At 41.7% G+C, this 19,201-nt stretch overlaps 1 protein-coding gene, 1 long non-coding RNA gene and 1 pseudogene across 10 annotated transcripts in view; 2 read left to right on the top strand and 1 right to left on the bottom strand.

Moving 5' to 3' along the window:
• Positions 1-306: 306 nt before the first annotated feature.
• On the bottom strand, positions 307-18,970 carry LOC103010004 (uncharacterized). 5 transcript variants are annotated; one of them, XR_009007335.1, is made up of 6 exons: positions 18,833-18,954; positions 17,909-17,992; positions 14,760-14,835; positions 9,112-9,292; positions 1,361-1,653; positions 307-920 (listed from the first exon to the last, which is right to left on the bottom strand). It is a non-coding gene; the product is annotated as an uncharacterized LOC103010004 (long non-coding RNA). The 5 variants fall into 5 exon arrangements; XR_009007336.1 differs by lacking the exon at positions 17,909-17,992 and having other exon boundaries at positions 18,833-18,970; XR_009007334.1 differs by lacking the exon at positions 17,909-17,992 and having other exon boundaries at positions 18,820-18,957.
• On the top strand, positions 7,628-8,353 carry LOC103009718 (28S ribosomal protein S7, mitochondrial-like; annotated as a pseudogene).
• RCOR3 (REST corepressor 3) overlaps positions 18,856-19,201 on the top strand; it is a 49,968-nt gene continuing 49,622 nt past the window's right edge. For 3 of the 5 annotated variants that reach the window (XR_009007331.1, XM_057541875.1, XM_057541873.1), the window contains exon 1: positions 18,856-19,024. Coding sequence is in view for 4 of the 5 variants with exons in the window: in XM_057541875.1 (XP_057397858.1) it covers positions 18,856-19,024 (169 nt within the window). In the remaining variant the exon portion in view is untranslated. The remainder of the gene's footprint in view (positions 19,025-19,201) is intronic. The other 2 variants (XM_057541876.1, XM_057541874.1) reach the window with 1 other exon arrangement.

Genomic DNA, 19,201 nt, shown 5'->3' with positions numbered 1-19,201 from the left:
TAAATATTCAAGGATTTTGTGACACAATAGAGGGAAACAGATAAATACATCATTTAAATGAAGTATTGTGGTTATTATCAACGGATCTGCACAATCTACTCAGGGGAGTAAAACCCATAGTTTCCCTGGGGTGGAATCAGAGATGATCTTATGAGAGAACTGCATCTTTAAAAAAATCATTGCAATACCAGAGAACATGAATAATAGCAGAACTGGGATACTTGATTCAAATAATAACTAACATACTAGTATTTCTGTTTTGAAGCTTTTTAATTCATAAATTAAAATGTAAGACTAGGTATTTAATGCAGTTTAAATTTTAAAATCATACATTAAGTAAAATGAAAAATTACAAAAATTTAAACATTAAATATAAATCATTACCAATATCAGTGGTTGGCAGGTAAAACAAATGAAGTGTTACAAACTAATATACACACTACATGAAATAAAGAAAATGTAATTAATCATGAAAAATAGAAGATGAAATATGATATCTTTTTTTTTTTTAAGAAAGATGTTTCTTTAAGTGCCAATTGGTTTTTATTAGATAGTGAACTTATTTTTGTGCACATTTTTCCAGTTGCTGAGAAAGCTCTTTCTAATTCTACACTAGTTGGAAGAGGACATATTGGTTATTACCTAACTCCAGATATTTTCTTTTTACTCCATCTCCAAATGATCTTTGTCTCTGTCTCTCTCTGTCTCTCTCTTGTTGACTTTAATGACATATTTTTAATAGCTATCTTTTCCATGGGTTGTGATCTTTTTGTTGACAGCAAGCTGTTTCTCTAATTCTTTCAAAAGAGATATTACAGTTCCCTTTTGGCTTCTTTAGTTTCATAGTGGGATTCCATGCAGAGAGTTTCTTGCATTAATTTCAATACTGGCATTTTCATATTCTATTTGTTCAGAAGTTCCTGGAACACAAATAAGTATTATTCTTCCAATAGGAGATTTTCGTTTCAATTGTCATTAATTCTTCCTCTTAAGAATTATGGAGACAGTGAAGAATTTTATCTAAACAAGTGAAACAGTTTGATTAGAAATTGTAATCCAGTTTAATATGTAATGATTCAAATTTCAGAAATTTTTAGAATAATGGTTTTATTCCAACAAAAAATACTGATCTTCTGGTACCTTAAAATATCATAGTATATGAAACACCAAAAAATTTTTTAAAAACCGATATTGCATTTACTTGCTTAAAAGTGAAATGTAATCCACATAATACAAGGCAGATGTGCGGTTCAGTCCCAGCATTAAAAGAATCACAAATCCAGCAACCTGAAGTAATTAAAATAGAAATTCAAATCTTTACTATACCCTCTGAAGAAAATCCCCAAGGAGAAATACTTACTTAAAACTTCAGCAAAATCCCCTTTCTTTATCACAATTGCCTGGAACACATCTGGAAAGTTATTCAAAAGTCTTTCTTCTTTGTTCATTACCAAAGTTCTCAGAACTTTCATTTGAACACATACAGGGTGAATTCTTGTCTTCCCATTATCCTTCACCTTCCAGAATTACCATTTGTTCTTTTCCTTGTAATCCTCCCCTCTTTCCCATGAAGGTCTCCTGTGTCCTCAGGTTAAAGATGGACTGGGAGGTAAGGGACTTGAGGTAGGTTCTATATTCTTTCAAGGAGCATGCCTACATTGAGAAAGAGGAAGATAGAACATTAGCCTGAGGAGGCCACAATGTTGAGGGAGGGATTATTTTTTGCATTGCTTTTGAACATAAGAAACATTAACGTGTTTATAAGACATGGGAAAGGGGCCAAATGGAAAGAGAGACATTAAAAACACAGAAAAGATGGACTAGAATAACCCAAAGATGGAGGTTCCGGGCCTTTGCACATGCTGTTCCTCTCTTGCCCGAGACTCCCTTCTATTTACTCCATCTGGCTCTCTACTGCTTGTTCTTCAGGACTCAATTCAGAAATCAGGTCTTACAGAAAGTCTTATAGGATCCCCCCTCCATGTTTCCATAGCTACTGAAGCTCATCCTAGTGTGGCCCTCACCCCTGTATTTTACGGTCTTGTGCACTTGCAGACTCCATCTCTAGAGACCAGGTCTACAAAGCAATCTTGAGAAAGAAAAACAGAGTTGGAGGAATTGGGCTCCCTGACTTCAGACTATACTACAAAGCTACAGTAATCAAGACAGTATGGTACTGGCACAAAAACAGAAATATAGATCAATGGTACAGGATAGAAAGCCCAGAGATAAACCCACACACATATGGTCACCTAATTTATAACAAAGGAGGCAAGAACATACAATGGAGAAAAGACAGCCTCTTCAATAAGTGGTGCTGGGAAAACTGGACAGCTACATGTAAAAGAATGAAATTAGAACACTCCCTAACACCATGCACAAAAATAAACTCCAAATGGATTAAAGACCTAAATGTAAGACCGGACAGGAAAAACACTCTTTGACATAAACCACAGCAAGATCTTTTTTGACCCACATCCTAGAGTAATGAAAATAAAAACAGAAATAAACAAATGGGACCTAATGAAACTTCAAAGCTTTTGCACAGCAAAGGAAACCATAAATAAGATGAAAAGACAACCCTCAAAATGGGAGAAAATATTTGCAAATGAAGCAACGTACAAAGGATTAATCTCCAAAGTATACAAACAGCTCATGCAGCTCAATATCAAAAAAACACACAACCCAATTAAAAAATGGGCAGAAGACCTAAATAGACATTTCACCAAAGAAGACATACAGATGGCCAAGAGGCACATGAAAAGATGCTCAACATCACTACTTATTAGAGAAATGCAAATCAAAACTAAAATGAGGTAACACCTCACACCGGTCAGAATGGCCATCATCAAAAATCTACAAACAATAAATGCTGGAGAGGGTGTGGAGAAAAGTGAACCCTTTTGCACTGTTGGTGGGAATGTAAATTGATACAGCCACTATGGAGAACAGTATGGAGGTTCCTTAAAAAACTAAAAATGGAACTACCATATGACCCAGCAATCCCACTCCTGAGCATATACCCTGAGAAAACCATAATTCAAAAGGACACATGTACCCCAATGTTCATTGCAGGACTATTTACAATAGCCAGGACATGGAAACAACCTAAATGTCCAACGATAGATGAATGGATAAAGAAGATGTGGTACATGTATTCAATGGAATATTACTCAGCCATGCAAAGGAACAAAACTGGGTCATTTGTGGAGATGTGGATGGACCTAGAGTCTGTCATACAGAGTGAAGTAAGTCAGAAAGAGAAAAACAAATATCGTATATTAACGTGTATATGTGGAATTTAGAAAAATGGTATAGATGAACCTATTTGTAGGGCAGGAATAGAGATGTAGACATAGGGAATGGACATGTGGACCTGGGGGGAAAGGGGTGGGTGGGACAAATTTGGAGACTAGGTTTGACATAAATACACTACCATGTGTAAAATAGATAGTTAGTGGGAACCTACCATATAGCACAGGGAAAAGCCTGCATGTAGCAACAGTGCTCTGTGCTCGGTGCTCTGTGACAACCTAGATGGGTGGGATGGGGGGGTGGGAGGGAGGTCCTCGGTGCTCTGTGATGACCTAGATGGGTGGGATGGGGGGATGGGAGGGAGGTCCAAGAGGGAGGGGATATAGGTATACATGTAGTTGATTCACTTCATTGTACAGCAGAAGCTAACACAACATTGTAAAGCAATTTTACTCCAATAATAGTAATTTAAAAATAAGACCAGGTCCAGTTGATCCTTGTAACCCCAACCTCAGGCAGAGGAAGTGGTGCACACTGTAGTAGGTTCTCAATTAACATTTGCTGAATAAATGAATGAATGCTTTAAAGAGAGGAAGAGGTGGGTTTCCCTGGTGGCACAGTGGTTAAGAATCCGCCTGCCAATGCAGGGGACACAGGTTCGAGCTCTGGTCCAGGTAGATCCCACATGCCGTGGAGCAGCTAAGCCCATGTGCCACAACTACTGAGGCTGCGTGCCACAACTACTGAAGCCCACACACCTAGAGCCTGTGCTCCGCAACAAGAGAAGCCACTGCAATGAGAAGCACCGCAAGGAAGAGTAGCCCCTACTCACCGCAACTAGAGAAAGCCTGCATGCATCAACGAAGACCCAACGCAGCCAAAATATTAAATAAGTAAATAAATAAAAAAATAAAGAGAGGAAGAGGTGGTCACACAACCATAAAAATAGGATGAGTCTTCTTCTTTTTGAAAGAAACTACTTAAAACCATCATTTTCGTGGTCTCTTTAACTAAGATAGGAATCCTGACAGCTCCCATATCATCTGAAGGCCCAAAGAGAAAGTATAAAAGGAACTAAATATTCTACAATTTAAAATAACTAATTGATTCCAAGACTGGTGGGCTGTGGAAGGCAGCCCACTTCAAATCTCATGTAGCCTATCTCAAGTCCCAAACATGCCCTTCTTCTTTAAGGCTTTAGATTTAACCGTTCCAGAGAATTAATGTTTGTTTTAAGCAATATATTATTTAATATAACATGTATTATCTCACAGTTCACATGGGTCAGGAATCAGAGCATGGGTTAGCTGGGTCCTCTGGGTCAGGGTCTCTCACAGGGCTGCTGTTAAGGTGTTGCCCGAGGCTGTAGTAATCGCAAGGATGAGCTGAGGAAGAATGTGCTTCCAAGCTCACTCACATGATTGTTGGCAGGATTTAGTTTGTCACGAGCTGTTGGGCTGAAGGTCTCAGTTCTTTGCTGACTATTGGCCGTTGGCTTCCCTCAGTTTCTTACCATGTGGTCTTCTCTACAGGGTATCTCACAACATGGCAGCTGGCTTCATCAGAGAGACAAGTGGGAAGACCCAAAGGGAAAGTGTGAACAGGATGGGAGTCAGTCTTTTATAACCTAATCTCAGTAGCGACAACCCATCATGTTTGCTCTATTCTATTTATTAGAGTCAAGTCACTGGGTTCCACTCACACCCAAGGGGAAGGGAATATACAATGGAGTGAGTATCTGGAGCACAGATCACCAGGAACCATTTTAGAAGCTGCCTGCGCAATGGTATTTTCACGTTTGTGTCATCAGGTACAGTAGTAGAACAACAGTTCTGCAATTTACACCGATAGGTACATCAAAGAGAGGACCCAACCCAGAAGTCCTACATCTGTCTTGGACCCACTATGAGAGCAGGTGTGTCAAATCTCCCCACTGCTACATGTCAAAAAAAAAATCTGTGGGACTTAGCATCCCTGACCAGCCTCTAAAACCACAGGGCACAACTTCAGATCGAATGACAGAAATTTATAGAATTGTACAAATGAGGCAAGAAGGATGAATCCAGGGAGTCGTGCCCCTCCTTGGTTTACCAAAAGGTTGGTAGGATTTTCAGGGGAAAGAATTAAAGAAAGAGGCTGAAAAGAAGAAAGGTAGAATCTTAGCGTACTTCCTCAGAAAGCAGAGCCTGAAACAAAGGCTGAAGTCTACATTCTTTTTTTTTTCTATTTCTTTATTTATTTTATTTATTTATTTATTTTCACTGCGTTGGGTCTTCGTTGCTACATGCAGGCTTTCTCTAGTTGCAGTAAGTGGGGGCTACTCTTCGTTGCGGTGCGCGGGCTTCTCACTGCAGTGGCTTCTCTTGCTGTGGAGCACGGGCTCAAGGCGTGCGGGCTTCAGTAGTTGCAGCACGTGGGCTCAGTAGTTGTGGCTTGCGGGCTCTAGAGTGCAGGCTCAGCAGTTGTGGCACACGGGCTTAGTTGCTCCGCGGCATGTGGGATCTTCCTGGAACAGGGCATAAACCCGTGTCTCCTGCATTGGCAGGCGGATTCTTAACCACTGCACCACCAGGGAAGCCCTGAAGTCTAGTTCTTTATTGAGGAATGTGAACTAGGGAGCAGGAGCAAGGGATGGGGGATAGAGGCAGGGAAGATGGAAAACTGATGCAACGATGCGTCATCAAGTTGGCCATCACTATGGGTGACTGGCTGTGGGATCCAGTGGGACTACCAAGGAGTCCCCTGAAATGCATCTCAGGACAATCAATTAGGGATAAAAGGGGGGTAATGTTCTTCAGTCAAATCTCATCCCCCATTGCTCAAAGGTCCCCCCAAGGGTGTGAGCCCCACTACTTCTGGGTTGCATAAACATGAGCACCATGGTGGGTTTCCACAGTGTTCTTCACCATGGAGCCAGCAGACAAACCCCAAGTGGAGGGTGAGGGGCAAGATTACAATTCAAGATTATGAGCCCCTTAAGGTCATGGACTATGCATTTTTCATCTTTGTGTTCCAAATAGCTCAAAATTATGATGGATAAATGTTCGTGGAATAATGAAGGAATGAATTTTAAAGCCTCTAGATTCACTGAATGTAGTTTGTGACTTACATGCTCCTTCAAACTAAGAAATTGTGAAAAAGTAGAAAAATATTTAAGAACCAGGAAAGCCATTTCTGGTTTATTAATAAATAGGAAGAAAAATATGAAGACTGAGTTAGTCTGAAAACCTAGCAATGTAACACCTTAAAACACAGCTTTTGCTTTATAATAGTTAAAAATTTAAAACATTTGGTTGGTTAAAATAATTGCATGTATATTTATATTTTATTCCATTTCACAGAAGTTGGAAATAGTTTTATATGTGTTTGTAGAGAAAAAAATATACAATTACATAAGACTTGTTTAAAATAGTATTATTCACAGTGAGGTGTTAAACCCCTAAGGATATTCAGTGGTGGGTTCACAAAACTTACAAAGTAAATATGCCATATCTTCCAGAAACAAGAGTGTTACAATGATTTTTCCTCTGGGAGGGTGGGGAAGGGGCAACCTGAGAGGTAGGTTGGGGATGAATACTGTTCTCCTAAGTATACATAGCATAAAGAGGCCGTGACGGTTAATTTCATGTGTCAACTTGACCGGTCCACAGGGTGCCCAGATACTTGGTCAAACATTATTTTGGGTGTTTCTGTGAAGGTGTTTTTGGATGAGATTAACACTTAAATCCTTAGCCTGAGTAGAGCAGATTGTTCTCCCCAATGTGGGTGGGTCTCATCCAATCAGTTGAAGACCTGAATAGAACAAAAACGCTGAACCTCTTCCAAGTGAGAGAATTCCTACTGTTTGATGGGCTTTGAACTGGGACATCAGCATTTTTCCTGCCTTCAGACTTGAGCTGAATCATTGGCTCTTTGGACTAGAACTACACCATCTGCCCGCCTGGGTCTCCAGCTTGCCAACTCACCCTGCAGATATTGGGACTTTCCAGCCTCCATAATCACAGAAGCCAATATACATATGATAGCTAGATGGATAAATAGATAGATAGATAGATAGATGATAGATGGATCCATCTTCTCTGAAGAACCCTGATCAAAACAGAAGCCAAGAACATTCATACTTGACCTGTTGAATTAGAAATGATTCCCTTCCCAAAGTCTTCACTAGTATTTACTAACTTCGGTAAACAAAATAATAACCATTCCATTTCCAAATTGGCCTCAAACAGAAATTGACATAACATAAAAATAAATTGTAGAATCCAGGTGGTAGGTAAATTAATTCTCCCTGTATAATTCTTTCTACATGTCTGTATGTTTGCTAATTCTCATAACAAAATATTGAGGAAAAGAAATTTATTGGCCAGCCAAGATGGCTGCCGCCGCGGTGAAGGCTGCACGAGGGTGGTCGGGCTTGCTGCTGGGCGTGCGGAGTGTTGTCCTGAGGCTTCCAGGGCTGACCTAGGTGAGGTGGAGCCGCTATGGTCCTGAATACCAGGACCCCCAGATTGACAAGGAATATTACCGAAAGCCCTCGGCTGAGCTGACTGAGGAGGAAAAGTATGAGCGGGAGCTCAGGAAGACTCGGGGTATCAAAGCTGCTTCAGCGACGAAAACAAGCTCTGTGTTTGAAGACCCAGTGATCAGCAAATTCACCAACATGATGATGAAAGGAGGAAGCAAAATACTGGCCAGATCCCTCATGACGCAGACTCCGGAAGCTGTGAAAAGGAAGCAGTTTGAGAAGTACCACGCTGCTTCTGCAGAAGAACAGGCAACCACTGAACGCAACCCTTACACCATCTTCCACCAAGCACTGAAAAACTGTGAGCCTGTGATTGGGCTGGTACCCATGCTCAAGGGTGGCCGTTTCTATCAGATCCCTGTGCCGCTAGCCGACCAGCGTCGCCGCTTCCTGGCCATGAAGTGGATGATTACTGCGTGTAGGGAGAAGCTCCGGCGGATGCTGATGCCGGAGGAGCTGTCTCGGGAACTGCTGGAGGCTTTTCACAAGCGGGGCCCTGTGATAAAGAGAAAGTACGACACGCACAAGAGGGCCGAGGCTAACCGCGCGCGGACCCACTACCGCTGGTGGTAAGGCGCGGGCGGAGGAGCTGGGAGGAGCCCAGCGCGCTCTGTTGCAAGAAATGGCGTGAGCCACCGCCATGTTGCAGAACACCTGTGGGTTAAGCGTATACTTTCCTTTCAAGGGCAGGCGGGCCTCATAAGAAGGATGGAACAGCATGTTTACTGATTGTTAGTCCTTTCTTTGGGGGCTAGAACTCGCTCTCCCTGCCCCATCTCCTTGCAAAGAGGGGACATATCAACTTGGATTTCCCCCAAGAAACTTAGGGCTCATCCAGCCCTTCTCTTCCTTCAGATTGGGGTGGATCTTTGGGTCATATGAAAGGAAGCAGTTTTAGTATCAGAAAAAGTTTATTAGAAAATTCTCATCCTGAGCTAGTGTAGCATGTGATGTGGTATTGCCATTCATTAAAACCAACTGGAGGAAACATGCTCGGTTCCAAAGTGGTCCTTGTACAAAATGTATAAAAAGCAGTTTCTGATGTGAAAAAAAAAACAAAAAAGAAATTTATTTAAAATGCATAGGTTGTGAGGAAAAAAAAAACCTTTAGGTTAAAAAGGAAAATGAATGCTTATAAATAGAATAAACTGGAACAAAATCCTTACTAGGATTTTAAATCAATTGAGTTTAATTCAAATCCCCCCAATTCCAAAATGGCAGTAACAAGATGCCATCTCAGCAGATGACCTTGACCCTTAATTCATAGACAAGAACGATACCTTCAGGTATGAAGTACCCCAAATGTCCAGCACCCTCTCCTACAGACTTACCTCCAAGTATCTCCTTTTTAGCTTTCTCTAGTCTCAGAGGATGAAGTGTACTGCCTCTTGGTCAAGACCAATCCAGCCACCTTGTCCTTGTCGCTCCTTCATTCTTCAAAGTCTTGCTCCATCAGTTAATCTCTCTCTGCTCTTGTTTCTTCAGCTCCTTTCTCATTACTGGTTTCTTCCCCTACAATATTTATGAAATGCTTAAGAATCGACTTTTCCAAAACATCCCTTCTTTGTCTCAGATACACAAGATAACTATTTCATGGAGATTCCTGTTTAGAAGGTTCTGGGTCTTCCTTGGGTAATGCTGGTCTGTGAACTGTCTGTTACTGATCAGAGATTGAGATAAGGAAGTTTCATCAAAGTGTAAAGCAACTACACCAATAAGCACACAGTTTCATTCAGCTTTTTTTTTTTTTTTTTAAGTAAGACTTTCTCAATGAAATAAACAGTGTGTTCGTTTATATTCTGGCACCTTACCTCACTATGGTTACGGTCTAGTAATGAACAGTTTGTGGACCGGCACCCGTCAGTGGACTAGCTTGTTTGTGGACTACACATCGAGTAATACTGACTGGAGTGACAATAATGCAAATCTCACTATATCCCCACACCAACATCCTACCCCAGTCAAGTGAGGCTGGAGAGAGAATTGTCAGAATTAACTCAGTTTCATGTTCAGATTACACTTCTAAGACATAGATCACGTATGTTTGAATCAACATCCCTCTGGAAAACTGTTTTTCAAACTACAGCTCTTGACCCAAACTACTTCCTAAGAATTGTTTTATGGAACTTTTGATTCAGTTATATTTATATATTTTTGATAGGTTATTGTTTAAAAATATTCATTCCCCTTATCTCCGTGAGTATACTTTTCTGTCCTTGACTTAGGGCTTGCCATTGACTTGCTTTAGCCAGTGGAATGTTAGATGTGACATGATCAAAGGTTTGAAGAATATTTGTGCAACTGGGCTTACTATTTTGCACCTCCGCCATTTCCATAAGAAAAATATGCTCAGGCTAGTCCACGAGTATCAATAATAGGATGAGAGATGCATGGGGCAGAACCACCCAAGCTAGACCCCACCAGCCAGGATCAGTTTATATCAGCTAACCACCCACCAACCCACAGACCCATGAGCAAGCCCTGCCAAGATCAGCCGTGACACCCAGCTGAGTCCAGCATAGATCAGCTGACCCTAACCAACACACAACTGAGTGAAAGAAACGCTTGCTCTTGTATATCCCTAAGATGTTCTGGCTGCTTTATTACAAAGAAATAGCTGATTGATCCACATTTATATGTCTGTATTGGGTTGACAATATAATGTGTATTGCAGTGGGTAACAAAAGGTTTGAAAGCCACTGGTCTAGAAAAATACCATGTTTCTCCTGCATTCCTTGCTATTTAATGAACTTAAAGGAAGTTCCTGTCTGGGAGTGGCTGCTTGCAGTAATAAAGAATGAAGGTAAACAGAAAATAGAGCTGAGAGATGAGAAATGAGGGGGGGGGGCAGAAAGAGACAGAGACTTAATAGCAACAGGCCTTTATTTTATATGCTGAGGTCCCTAAAATTGACTGTTTCCTGTTGCTTTTTCTTTGAGAAGCTTTTCTCAAGTTCTAATACAATAGTATTTATTAATAGTATTAAGTCCTGGTTTTCACACTGGCATATATTCATTGTTTATAATCCATCTCCTTGCAGTATTCTTAGCTTAAATCATATATAAAATTAAATGTTGGAAACAAAGGTAGGATTTTTCTTCACAATTTAATTCATCCTACCCATTATCATTACATCTCAAACTATAAAATGTTGGATGCTTCACAGAGGCTTAAATATCTTATAATTAAAACACTTTAGTTTCAAAATGCAATTCATGGCTCAGAAGTAATGAGAAGTAATAATTTCTAATAACTGTCTCAATTAATAACTCCCATTATTATGAATTTTATATTTACCATGTTTTCAGTACTCCATTTAAGAGGGCTGCCCACCAGGTGAGGTTACAGCAGTAAGACCTGTGGGGTGAGTCACCCACAGTAAGGGCTGAGGGACAGTGGAGGAGGTAAAGGCCTTTTTTGGGGGGGAGGGGGATTTATTTTATTTTTTATTTTTGAATTTTATTTATTTTTTAAACAGCAGGTTCTTATTAGTTATCTATTTTATACATATTAGTGTATATATGTCAATCCCAATCTCCCAGTTCATCCCAACCCCCCCCCCCAGCCCCCTACCCCGGTAAAGGCCTTTTGAAGACCAACAAAAAAAACCCCAGAATTTGGAACTGCCATAACCAGCGAGTGTTAGAGAAGCAGCAGTAATGACAGAGTGAAGGTTACCACACTAAGAATAGTGAAGTAAGAAGACAATCTGCCTCCATTCTTCTTCTTCCCTGGACCCACTTCAAAGGGCTGGGGGATGACGGGGGGAGGGTCCCATACCCACTGCAAACCCCACAAATTTGGCCTATGTTAAATAGAACCGCATTACTCTGATAACGGAAAGTAATGGAATTAGATCAAGATGTAGCTAAGAAACCCTGTATCCAGAGGGAAAGGGGGACTTTTTAACAGTTACTTTTTAAGAATCCTGTTTATATCCTAATAAATTGAGATTCTTTAGGGAACCTCTTTCTTTGTATTGTTATCTCTAGGAATATTTCTATCCAAATAAGGGACCATTGTGTATATTTGGGGTGCCATCTCCTTGGTCAGTTCTGGAGAAGCTTTGATTTTACTTCTAATCTCTATATTTAATAATAATAATAATAATAATAATAATTAACTTATGAATATTTACTATGTGCCAATGACTGTGTTTTTGTCAATGTCTAAGTGCCAAATTTATAGATTATTCTATACATTATATTTAGATTACTATCTCCAATCTCCCAGAATTTATTTTAGGAGCCCCTAATCTCATGAGCAGCATGTTTCTGAAACATTTTCAAGTTACTTTCACAAGTCAATTTAATGTTAGTTTGTATCCGTTTCAGAGATTGACGCATCTAATCTTATCCCCGGATCTTCAGATTACCTCACAATTTGGATTCTATAGTTCCCTATAGACTGATTTCAATGAATATTCGTTTTTTTTTTTTTTTTGGCTGCGTTGGGTCTTCATTGCTGCGCGTGGGCTTTCTCTAGTTGCGGCGAGCAGGGGCTACTCTTCGTTGCAGTAGCTTCTCTTGTTGCAGAGCATGGGCTGTAGGCACGTGGGCTTTCATCGTTGTGGCACGTGGGCTCAGTAGTTGTGGCTCGCGTGGTTAGTTGCTTTGCGGCATGTGGGATCTTCCCAGACCAGGGCTAGAACCCATGTCCCCTGCATTGGCAGGTGGATTCTTAACCACTGCACCACCAGGGAAGTCCCTAATGAATATTCTTGCAAACACCTTTTTTAAGCAAGAAAAATTGATTTGTGAATTTTCTTTTATGATTTGTGAAGCCAAGGGAAAGAAATGAATGAGTTGGTATATTCTGTATCAGGGGCAGAATTAAAATATAAACTTTAAACTTTTCACTGTCTAGTCTTTTTCTTTCTTTTTTAAAAAAAATTTAGCCAAACAAATCATTATAAAATCATATTTGTATGATTTAGAAGTTTAGCAAAATTGTTTAAATCACCTGCCTACTTTTAAAAGACTGTATACACATTTAAATATAATTCTCCCAGATAAAAGTCTATATTATTTTTAAAGACAGGGAGATTTCATAGTCTCCTTTCATAAACAATTCCAGAACTTAAAAAAAAAAATTCTTCCAGAAAATGCTCTTTATGTCTAACTGCATAATTCATTCCTTAAACAAACATCTACTATGCATAGGCATTGTACCCAATGCTGAGAATATAAATTAAGACACTGTTCCTGACTTTAAAGATAAATTTCATTTATCACAGGTAGATATGCCCACAGCCAAGTCATTTAGTATGTTGGGTAAGAAAGTCAGAATTCAAAAAGTTCTCAAAAGTTTCAGGTAAGCTAAAACAAGCCAGGTGAAATTAAATGGCAATACATTTAAACTCATTTACTGAGGGGGGGGAGGGGAAGGAAAATAAAAAATCTACTGGAGTCTAAGTGGGGAGAGACCAGGCAAAACACTAACAAATGTAAAAGCCTGGAGGATGCAGTTGATTCCAGATTTAGTAACCATGTGCAGTTGTTGCCAAGAAAGCTAATTTTAGGATGGCTTAATAAAAATATGGTGCAAAGAAAAGGGGTCAAAATATTTCCAATTGATTTTGTACCAATTAGATCTCACACTGTCGTGGGGGGTGGATTATTCTAAGTATTCAACACAAACTAGAGCACGTTAATAGGACAGTTGAAAAGGTGAAGGGTCTGAAAACAGTATCACTGTAGATTTGTCAAAGAGAATGATGATGTTTACCCTAAAAGAGAAGCTGAAGTGGGACATGATTGCTGTTTTCAAATATTTAAAGGACCCATGTGACAGAGCTTGCTAGCTGCCTTTCATCCTTAGCTACAGAGCCCTGATTCTTAGCAGAGCACTTTGACATTTCCCAGCCTCCTTTGAGGTTAGTGGGCCATGTGACTAAGTTCTGAACATTGATATATCAGCATAAATGGTATATGGTACTTCCAGAAAATCTCCTTAAAGAGAAGGGGTGTGCCCTCCTGCATTTCTTCCTCTATCCTGCTGTGAGGAGTGTGATTGTGATGACTGCCCTCTAGCAGCCACTTTGGATCATAAGGGCAAAAGTGACACTCCAGGAATGGAGGAGGGGTAGGAGAGAAGGAGCCTGGGTGCCTGACACCATCATGGCAGTTGTCATTTCAGCCAAGGACTTTCAACTTCTGGATATCTTTTACATGAAAAGAAATAAATTTCCATTTTGTTTAAGACACTGTTATTTGGGGTTTTTCTTATATGTAGTTGAACTTTGGGTGCCAAAAAAAAAAAAGATATTTTCTAAGACCTAGACATCTTTAAAAAAATGAAATGATCTGCTTTGTGATGCAGTTACCTATCTCTGTATCTGTTTAAATGGAGGCTGTAAGACGAGCTTCAGAAATGGTAAATATTCCAGGGGGTGAAGAGAAAGTGGGTTATAAGACCTCTAAAGTTCCTTGGAGCTCTTAAGGTATGATTTCCCCCCACCCTACCTGGGGATCAGTGGCTCTAAAAAACAAAACAAAAACAAAAACACACAGCTCCTTCTTCCTGTTGAAAACATGTTTGGACTGTCCCCACCAGACTTGGTCCAACATGAGTGGCTTAGTGGTGGGTAGTCTCCTGGCCATGCTGCCTGACTCTGTCTTGGAGTTAAACTTATTCTAAGACAGGCACTTCTAAAGTAAAAATAAAGGAGAACCAAAGAGCAAATCAATAAACTCTTCAGCAAAAGTGGTGTCATAAAGACACTCATTATGAACCTGGAAATGAATAAAACAGGACCTCTGTGGAGGTCCTTCCTGTGTGCCTATTGTAGTTGGCGAATCAAGGTGTAGCCCACAATCATCACCATGCTTAAATTTTTTTCCTTTTGTAAAATGAGGATAAAACCCCTATCGCCTTTCCATCTTTCCTCTTCCATTCTACTTCCCAGCTTCTAATAACTGTAACATTACTTTGTTTACTTTGTTACATTGTCTTAATATTGTTTTTTAACTATATTTACCTGTGTTTTGTCTGTTGATTCTTTAAACATTTATTTCCTCGAAACAGTAATACATACACATGGCAAAAGAGTCCAACTGTGAACAGAACACACAAGAGATAAAGTCTCCCTTTCATCTCAGAGTCTGACACTCATCCTCTAAGCATGTATAGGCTGCTATATATATTCATAAGTGTTTTCTAGAGGCACTATTATTTTATCTTTTACATTTAGGCCCACAATCTATTTAGAACTTTTGCATAAGTAAAATGTTCACATAAGCATCTGTTTGGGAACCCTATTCAGGTCCATTGGTCTACTTTCTAACATCTGGTAGTATAAATCCCCCAACTTTGTTCTTCCAGATTATCTTGGCTGTTCTTGATTTTCTGACTTTCCATATACATTTTAGGGTCAGCTTGTCAATTTACACAGACACACACAGACACACACACAAAATCTGCTGGGATTCTAGTAGGGATTAGACTGAACCTACAGATCATTTGGGAGAACTGACACTTTTACAATATTAAGTCTTCTGATCCATGAGCATAGACTATCTGTCCAGCTACTTGGGTCTTCTCTGATTTCTCTCAATAACACAATTTTCAGTACAGAGTTCTTGTACCTCTTTCATTAAAATTTATTCCTAGGTGCAGTGGGTGGGATGGTGCCCCAAAGACATTAGGTCTTAATCCCCAGAAACTGTAAAATGTTTTCTTATTTGGAAAAAGCATCTTTACAGATATGATTAAGGATCTTGAGACAGGAGATAATCCTGGACTATACAGATGGGCCGTAAATGCCAGTAGTGTCTTTACATAATAAAGAAAAAGGGAAATTCAAGACACACACAGAGGAGAAGGCAATGCGAAGATGGAGGCAGAGGTTGGAGTGATTGTGGCCTCAAGCCAAGGAAGGCCAGCAGACACAAGAAACTGGAAAAGGCAAGGAGCAGATTCTCCCCTAAAGCCTCTGGAGGGAGCGTGGCCCTGCTGACACCTTGATTTCAGACTTTCGGTTTCTAGAACTGTGAGAGGATGAATTCATTTTAAGCTACCAAGTTTGTGGTAATTTGCTACAGCTGCCACAGGAAACGAATACACTAGGTATTCAATAGTTTTGGTGCATTCGTATATGGTATCACTTTTTTAAAAATTCATTTTCTAATTGTTTAGTGCTGGTACATAAAATATAACTGACCTTTACATACTGACTGTATCAACTTGCTAAATTCATTATTAATACTAAATGGTTTATAAATTATTATAATTTTATAGAGACTATCACCCTTTCTCCAAATAACAGGTTTATGTATTTCTTTCTAATCCTTATATATTTTTACGTTGCCTTTTTACAGTCGCTGGGAGGTCTAGCACAATAGTGAATTATAAATTCTTATACATTTTGATTTTGTAACTATGAAAATGTACTGTCTGTTCCAAACTTATAATATAATGAAAATAATGTTAAAAAATTTTAATACAGTAAAAAAGCAGCCAAACAAAATAATCAACATCCTTCTAGTTAACAAATCCAAAGGACTTTTCTTAAACCCCTCTCATGACTCTGCATCCTTAGACATTATTAACCCAGACATTGTTTATTAACCCTTTTTAATGCTTGCTTCTTCCTTGTCCAGATTCTTTTCTTCCTCTAACCCCTTATAGACATCCCCCAAATTTTCTTAGAACTTTTCTCTTTCTATACTGTCCTTGTTCACTGTTGGGATACCATTTTGAGGCCTATTATTATTCTTCAGAACCCTTTTCTTCAGGGGCAAAACAGAAACTTGCTTCCCTTCCTTTTTTTAAAATGCCATACCCCAAGACCCCTTCTTCATCCGAGTAGAATGCAGTCTTCCCTGCTCTGCCTTCTTTGCTGTACTCAAGAAAATCGTGAAATCTTCTCACTTTAAGGGTTTTACTAATAAATAGAAGTTACAGAAGTCCCCAAACCTTCACAATGTTTTGGTCCTGATCTATATACAAAAATTCCTTTCTGTAGAAAAGTGGCTGGAAGGTGTTGCAAAGTTGGGGTGTCAGAAAGCTGGCTGGCCAAGCAGCCTCAGAGTGACATTTATCTTTGTGAATTCACTCAGTTCAGGGTCTGGCCTTTGTGTTACATGACCACAGATGCTGAATCATGATCATTAGAACTTGTGTATGAAAACCAAAATACCAATGTGTTAATTCACAATGAAAAATGTAACTGTCAAGGGAAACGACTATTCATTTCATTCGGCGAAGACATTCTCTCCTTGTAGAAAAATTATATGGGAATTAAAATAATATTCAGAACTGTATTTGGTAAGAAAAGGAATAAAAGGTTTAGTTTTATGATTAAAATATTTAATGGCATCATATCAGGTTTTGATAGAGACGAAATTACCTCCACTACCAAAACCAGATAGGTTTTGTACCTGCTCAGGAGACCTTCCCCTTTAGACTGAGACACTGTCAAATACTTACTTCCCAGGCTTTTCTTGGCTCAATTCCTGATTTAGACATTCTGCTTTAGGGATGTTGTTTCTTTCAGTGAACTATTTTCTGGCCAGAGAGGCTTATTTTTGGTTTGATCCATTCTGCATTGACCTACTATAGAAATCTTCCAGGACAATCTTTATTTTTAAGTGTTTGAAGAATATCTTACTGTGGACCTCAAATACCACTCTGCATACATCTGCATACTAGATGTTCACAACAAGTTCTCACTTCTACTTACTGGTGAGCAAAATTAAAAAAAGGAAAAACCCCCAAAAAATAAAAAAAGGAAGAAAATCCTAAGTAGCCCTCAATGCCAGGCAGCCTGGCGCAGAGCAGACGTCCTCAAATCTGGTGAACGAAAAATGCAGTTCCTACTCCTGCCTAATGAAATTCAGGAAAGCATTACAGAGCGCATCGCCTGCCAGGCTGGAAACTCTGCCAGACTGCAGCTCTGGCCTCACCTCCACTCCGGGCCTCCGCCCTCTCCAGAGTTCTGCTCCAAGGCTCGACCGCAGGTCAGCGCACTGAGAAAGCGCCAACTGGGCAAGGACCCTGTCCTAATTTTATTTCACAACTGACAGCACCCACTCCCCTAATGAAATAGCAAAGACAAAAAAAAAAAAAAAGTAAGAGAAGGAAAACGGAGGAAAAAGGTTACCAAAAAAACCCAACAAAAACAACCACCTTTTAGCAATATACAGCTGTATTGCTCGGCACTGGGAACTCATCTCGGAAGCCTCAGTCTCTCCAGGGAATCAGGCCCCAGTTCTGAGGATCAGAAACAAAACTGCAGCGTCTGGATGGTTGGGACCGAGCCTACTTCTCCGGCCACCTGGGCCTCGGGACCCGAAGACCGCCCTGTTACTCCGCCCGACTCCACCGCGGGCAAGCGCGCGACCCTAGCTCGACGCTGTTGGAGAAGCCCTGAAACTGGGCAGCCGGTCCTCCGCAGCATCTCAAGAGGGCCGCGCTCCCGCCGAGGTCTGCCCTTACATCTCGCCGCGCAACCCTCTAGAAAAAAGGGGGGGCCGCACCCAGAACTCGGGCGCCTAGGGTCGCACCGGGCCCTTTCTCAGGCCGGCCGCGTTCCTTCCGCCCAGAGAGGGCAAAGAGTCCGGATGCCTCGCGTGCGTCTCCGCCCGCGCTCAGGAGCGCCCCCTAGAAAGGAAGCCCGAGAGGCGGCCGCGCCTCTGCGGCGATTTTATTAGCGCTCGGTTGGGGCTGCCCGGTCCGTCGGCGAGCGGGACTTCCCCCTCCCCTCCCCCTCTTCCCCGGCGCCCCTCCTGCCCTCCCCCGCCCGGCGGCCGGAACCTCCCTGCGGGGCGGAGTGATACCGGCGGCGCCGTAGAGCTCGGCGCGGCCGAGAGGGGCGCCGGGGACTGCGCGGGGCGGCCGGCGGGCGGAGGAGGAGGGGAGAGAGGCGGGGCCGGGGCGGGTTGTTGTGAGGCGACTGCGCTACTGCCGGACCGGGGCGGTTATGGCGGCTCCATATTAACACCCTCCTCCTCCTTCGCCGCCACCGCCGTCTCCTCCTCCTCCTCCTCTCCCTCCCGCCCGCGCTCGTAAGCCATCTCCCCCTTCACCCTGACGCCTACCTCTTCTCCTCACCTTTCCCCCTCCCCTCTTCTACCATGCCCGGCATGATGGAGAAAGGGCCCGAGTTACTGGGGAAGAACCGATCGGCCAACGGCAGCGCCAAGAGCCCGGCGGGCGGCGGTGGCAGCGGCGCCTCGTCCACCAACGGCGGGCTGCACTTCTCGGAGCCTGAGAGCGGCTGCAGCAGCGACGACGAGCACGGTGGTAGCCTCGAACTCCTCCCAGCCAGCCCGCCTGCCCCCCTCCCTCCTCCCCTCCCCCAGCCCCCTCCCCTCGCCGCGCTCCCGCCCTCTCTCCCCTCGGAGCCCGGGCGCTGCGGTAGCCTCGAACTCCCGGTGCAGTGCAGCAGCACCCGCCGCGACCCCCGTCCCTCCGCCCTCG

This window comes from Balaenoptera acutorostrata, chromosome 1, assembly GCF_949987535.1.
Source record: "Balaenoptera acutorostrata chromosome 1, mBalAcu1.1, whole genome shotgun sequence".
NCBI classification, from domain to species: domain Eukaryota; kingdom Metazoa; phylum Chordata; class Mammalia; order Artiodactyla; family Balaenopteridae; genus Balaenoptera; species Balaenoptera acutorostrata.
The sequence above is the reverse complement of the archived record's forward strand: the minus strand, read 5'-3'. Positions and strand labels throughout refer to the sequence as shown.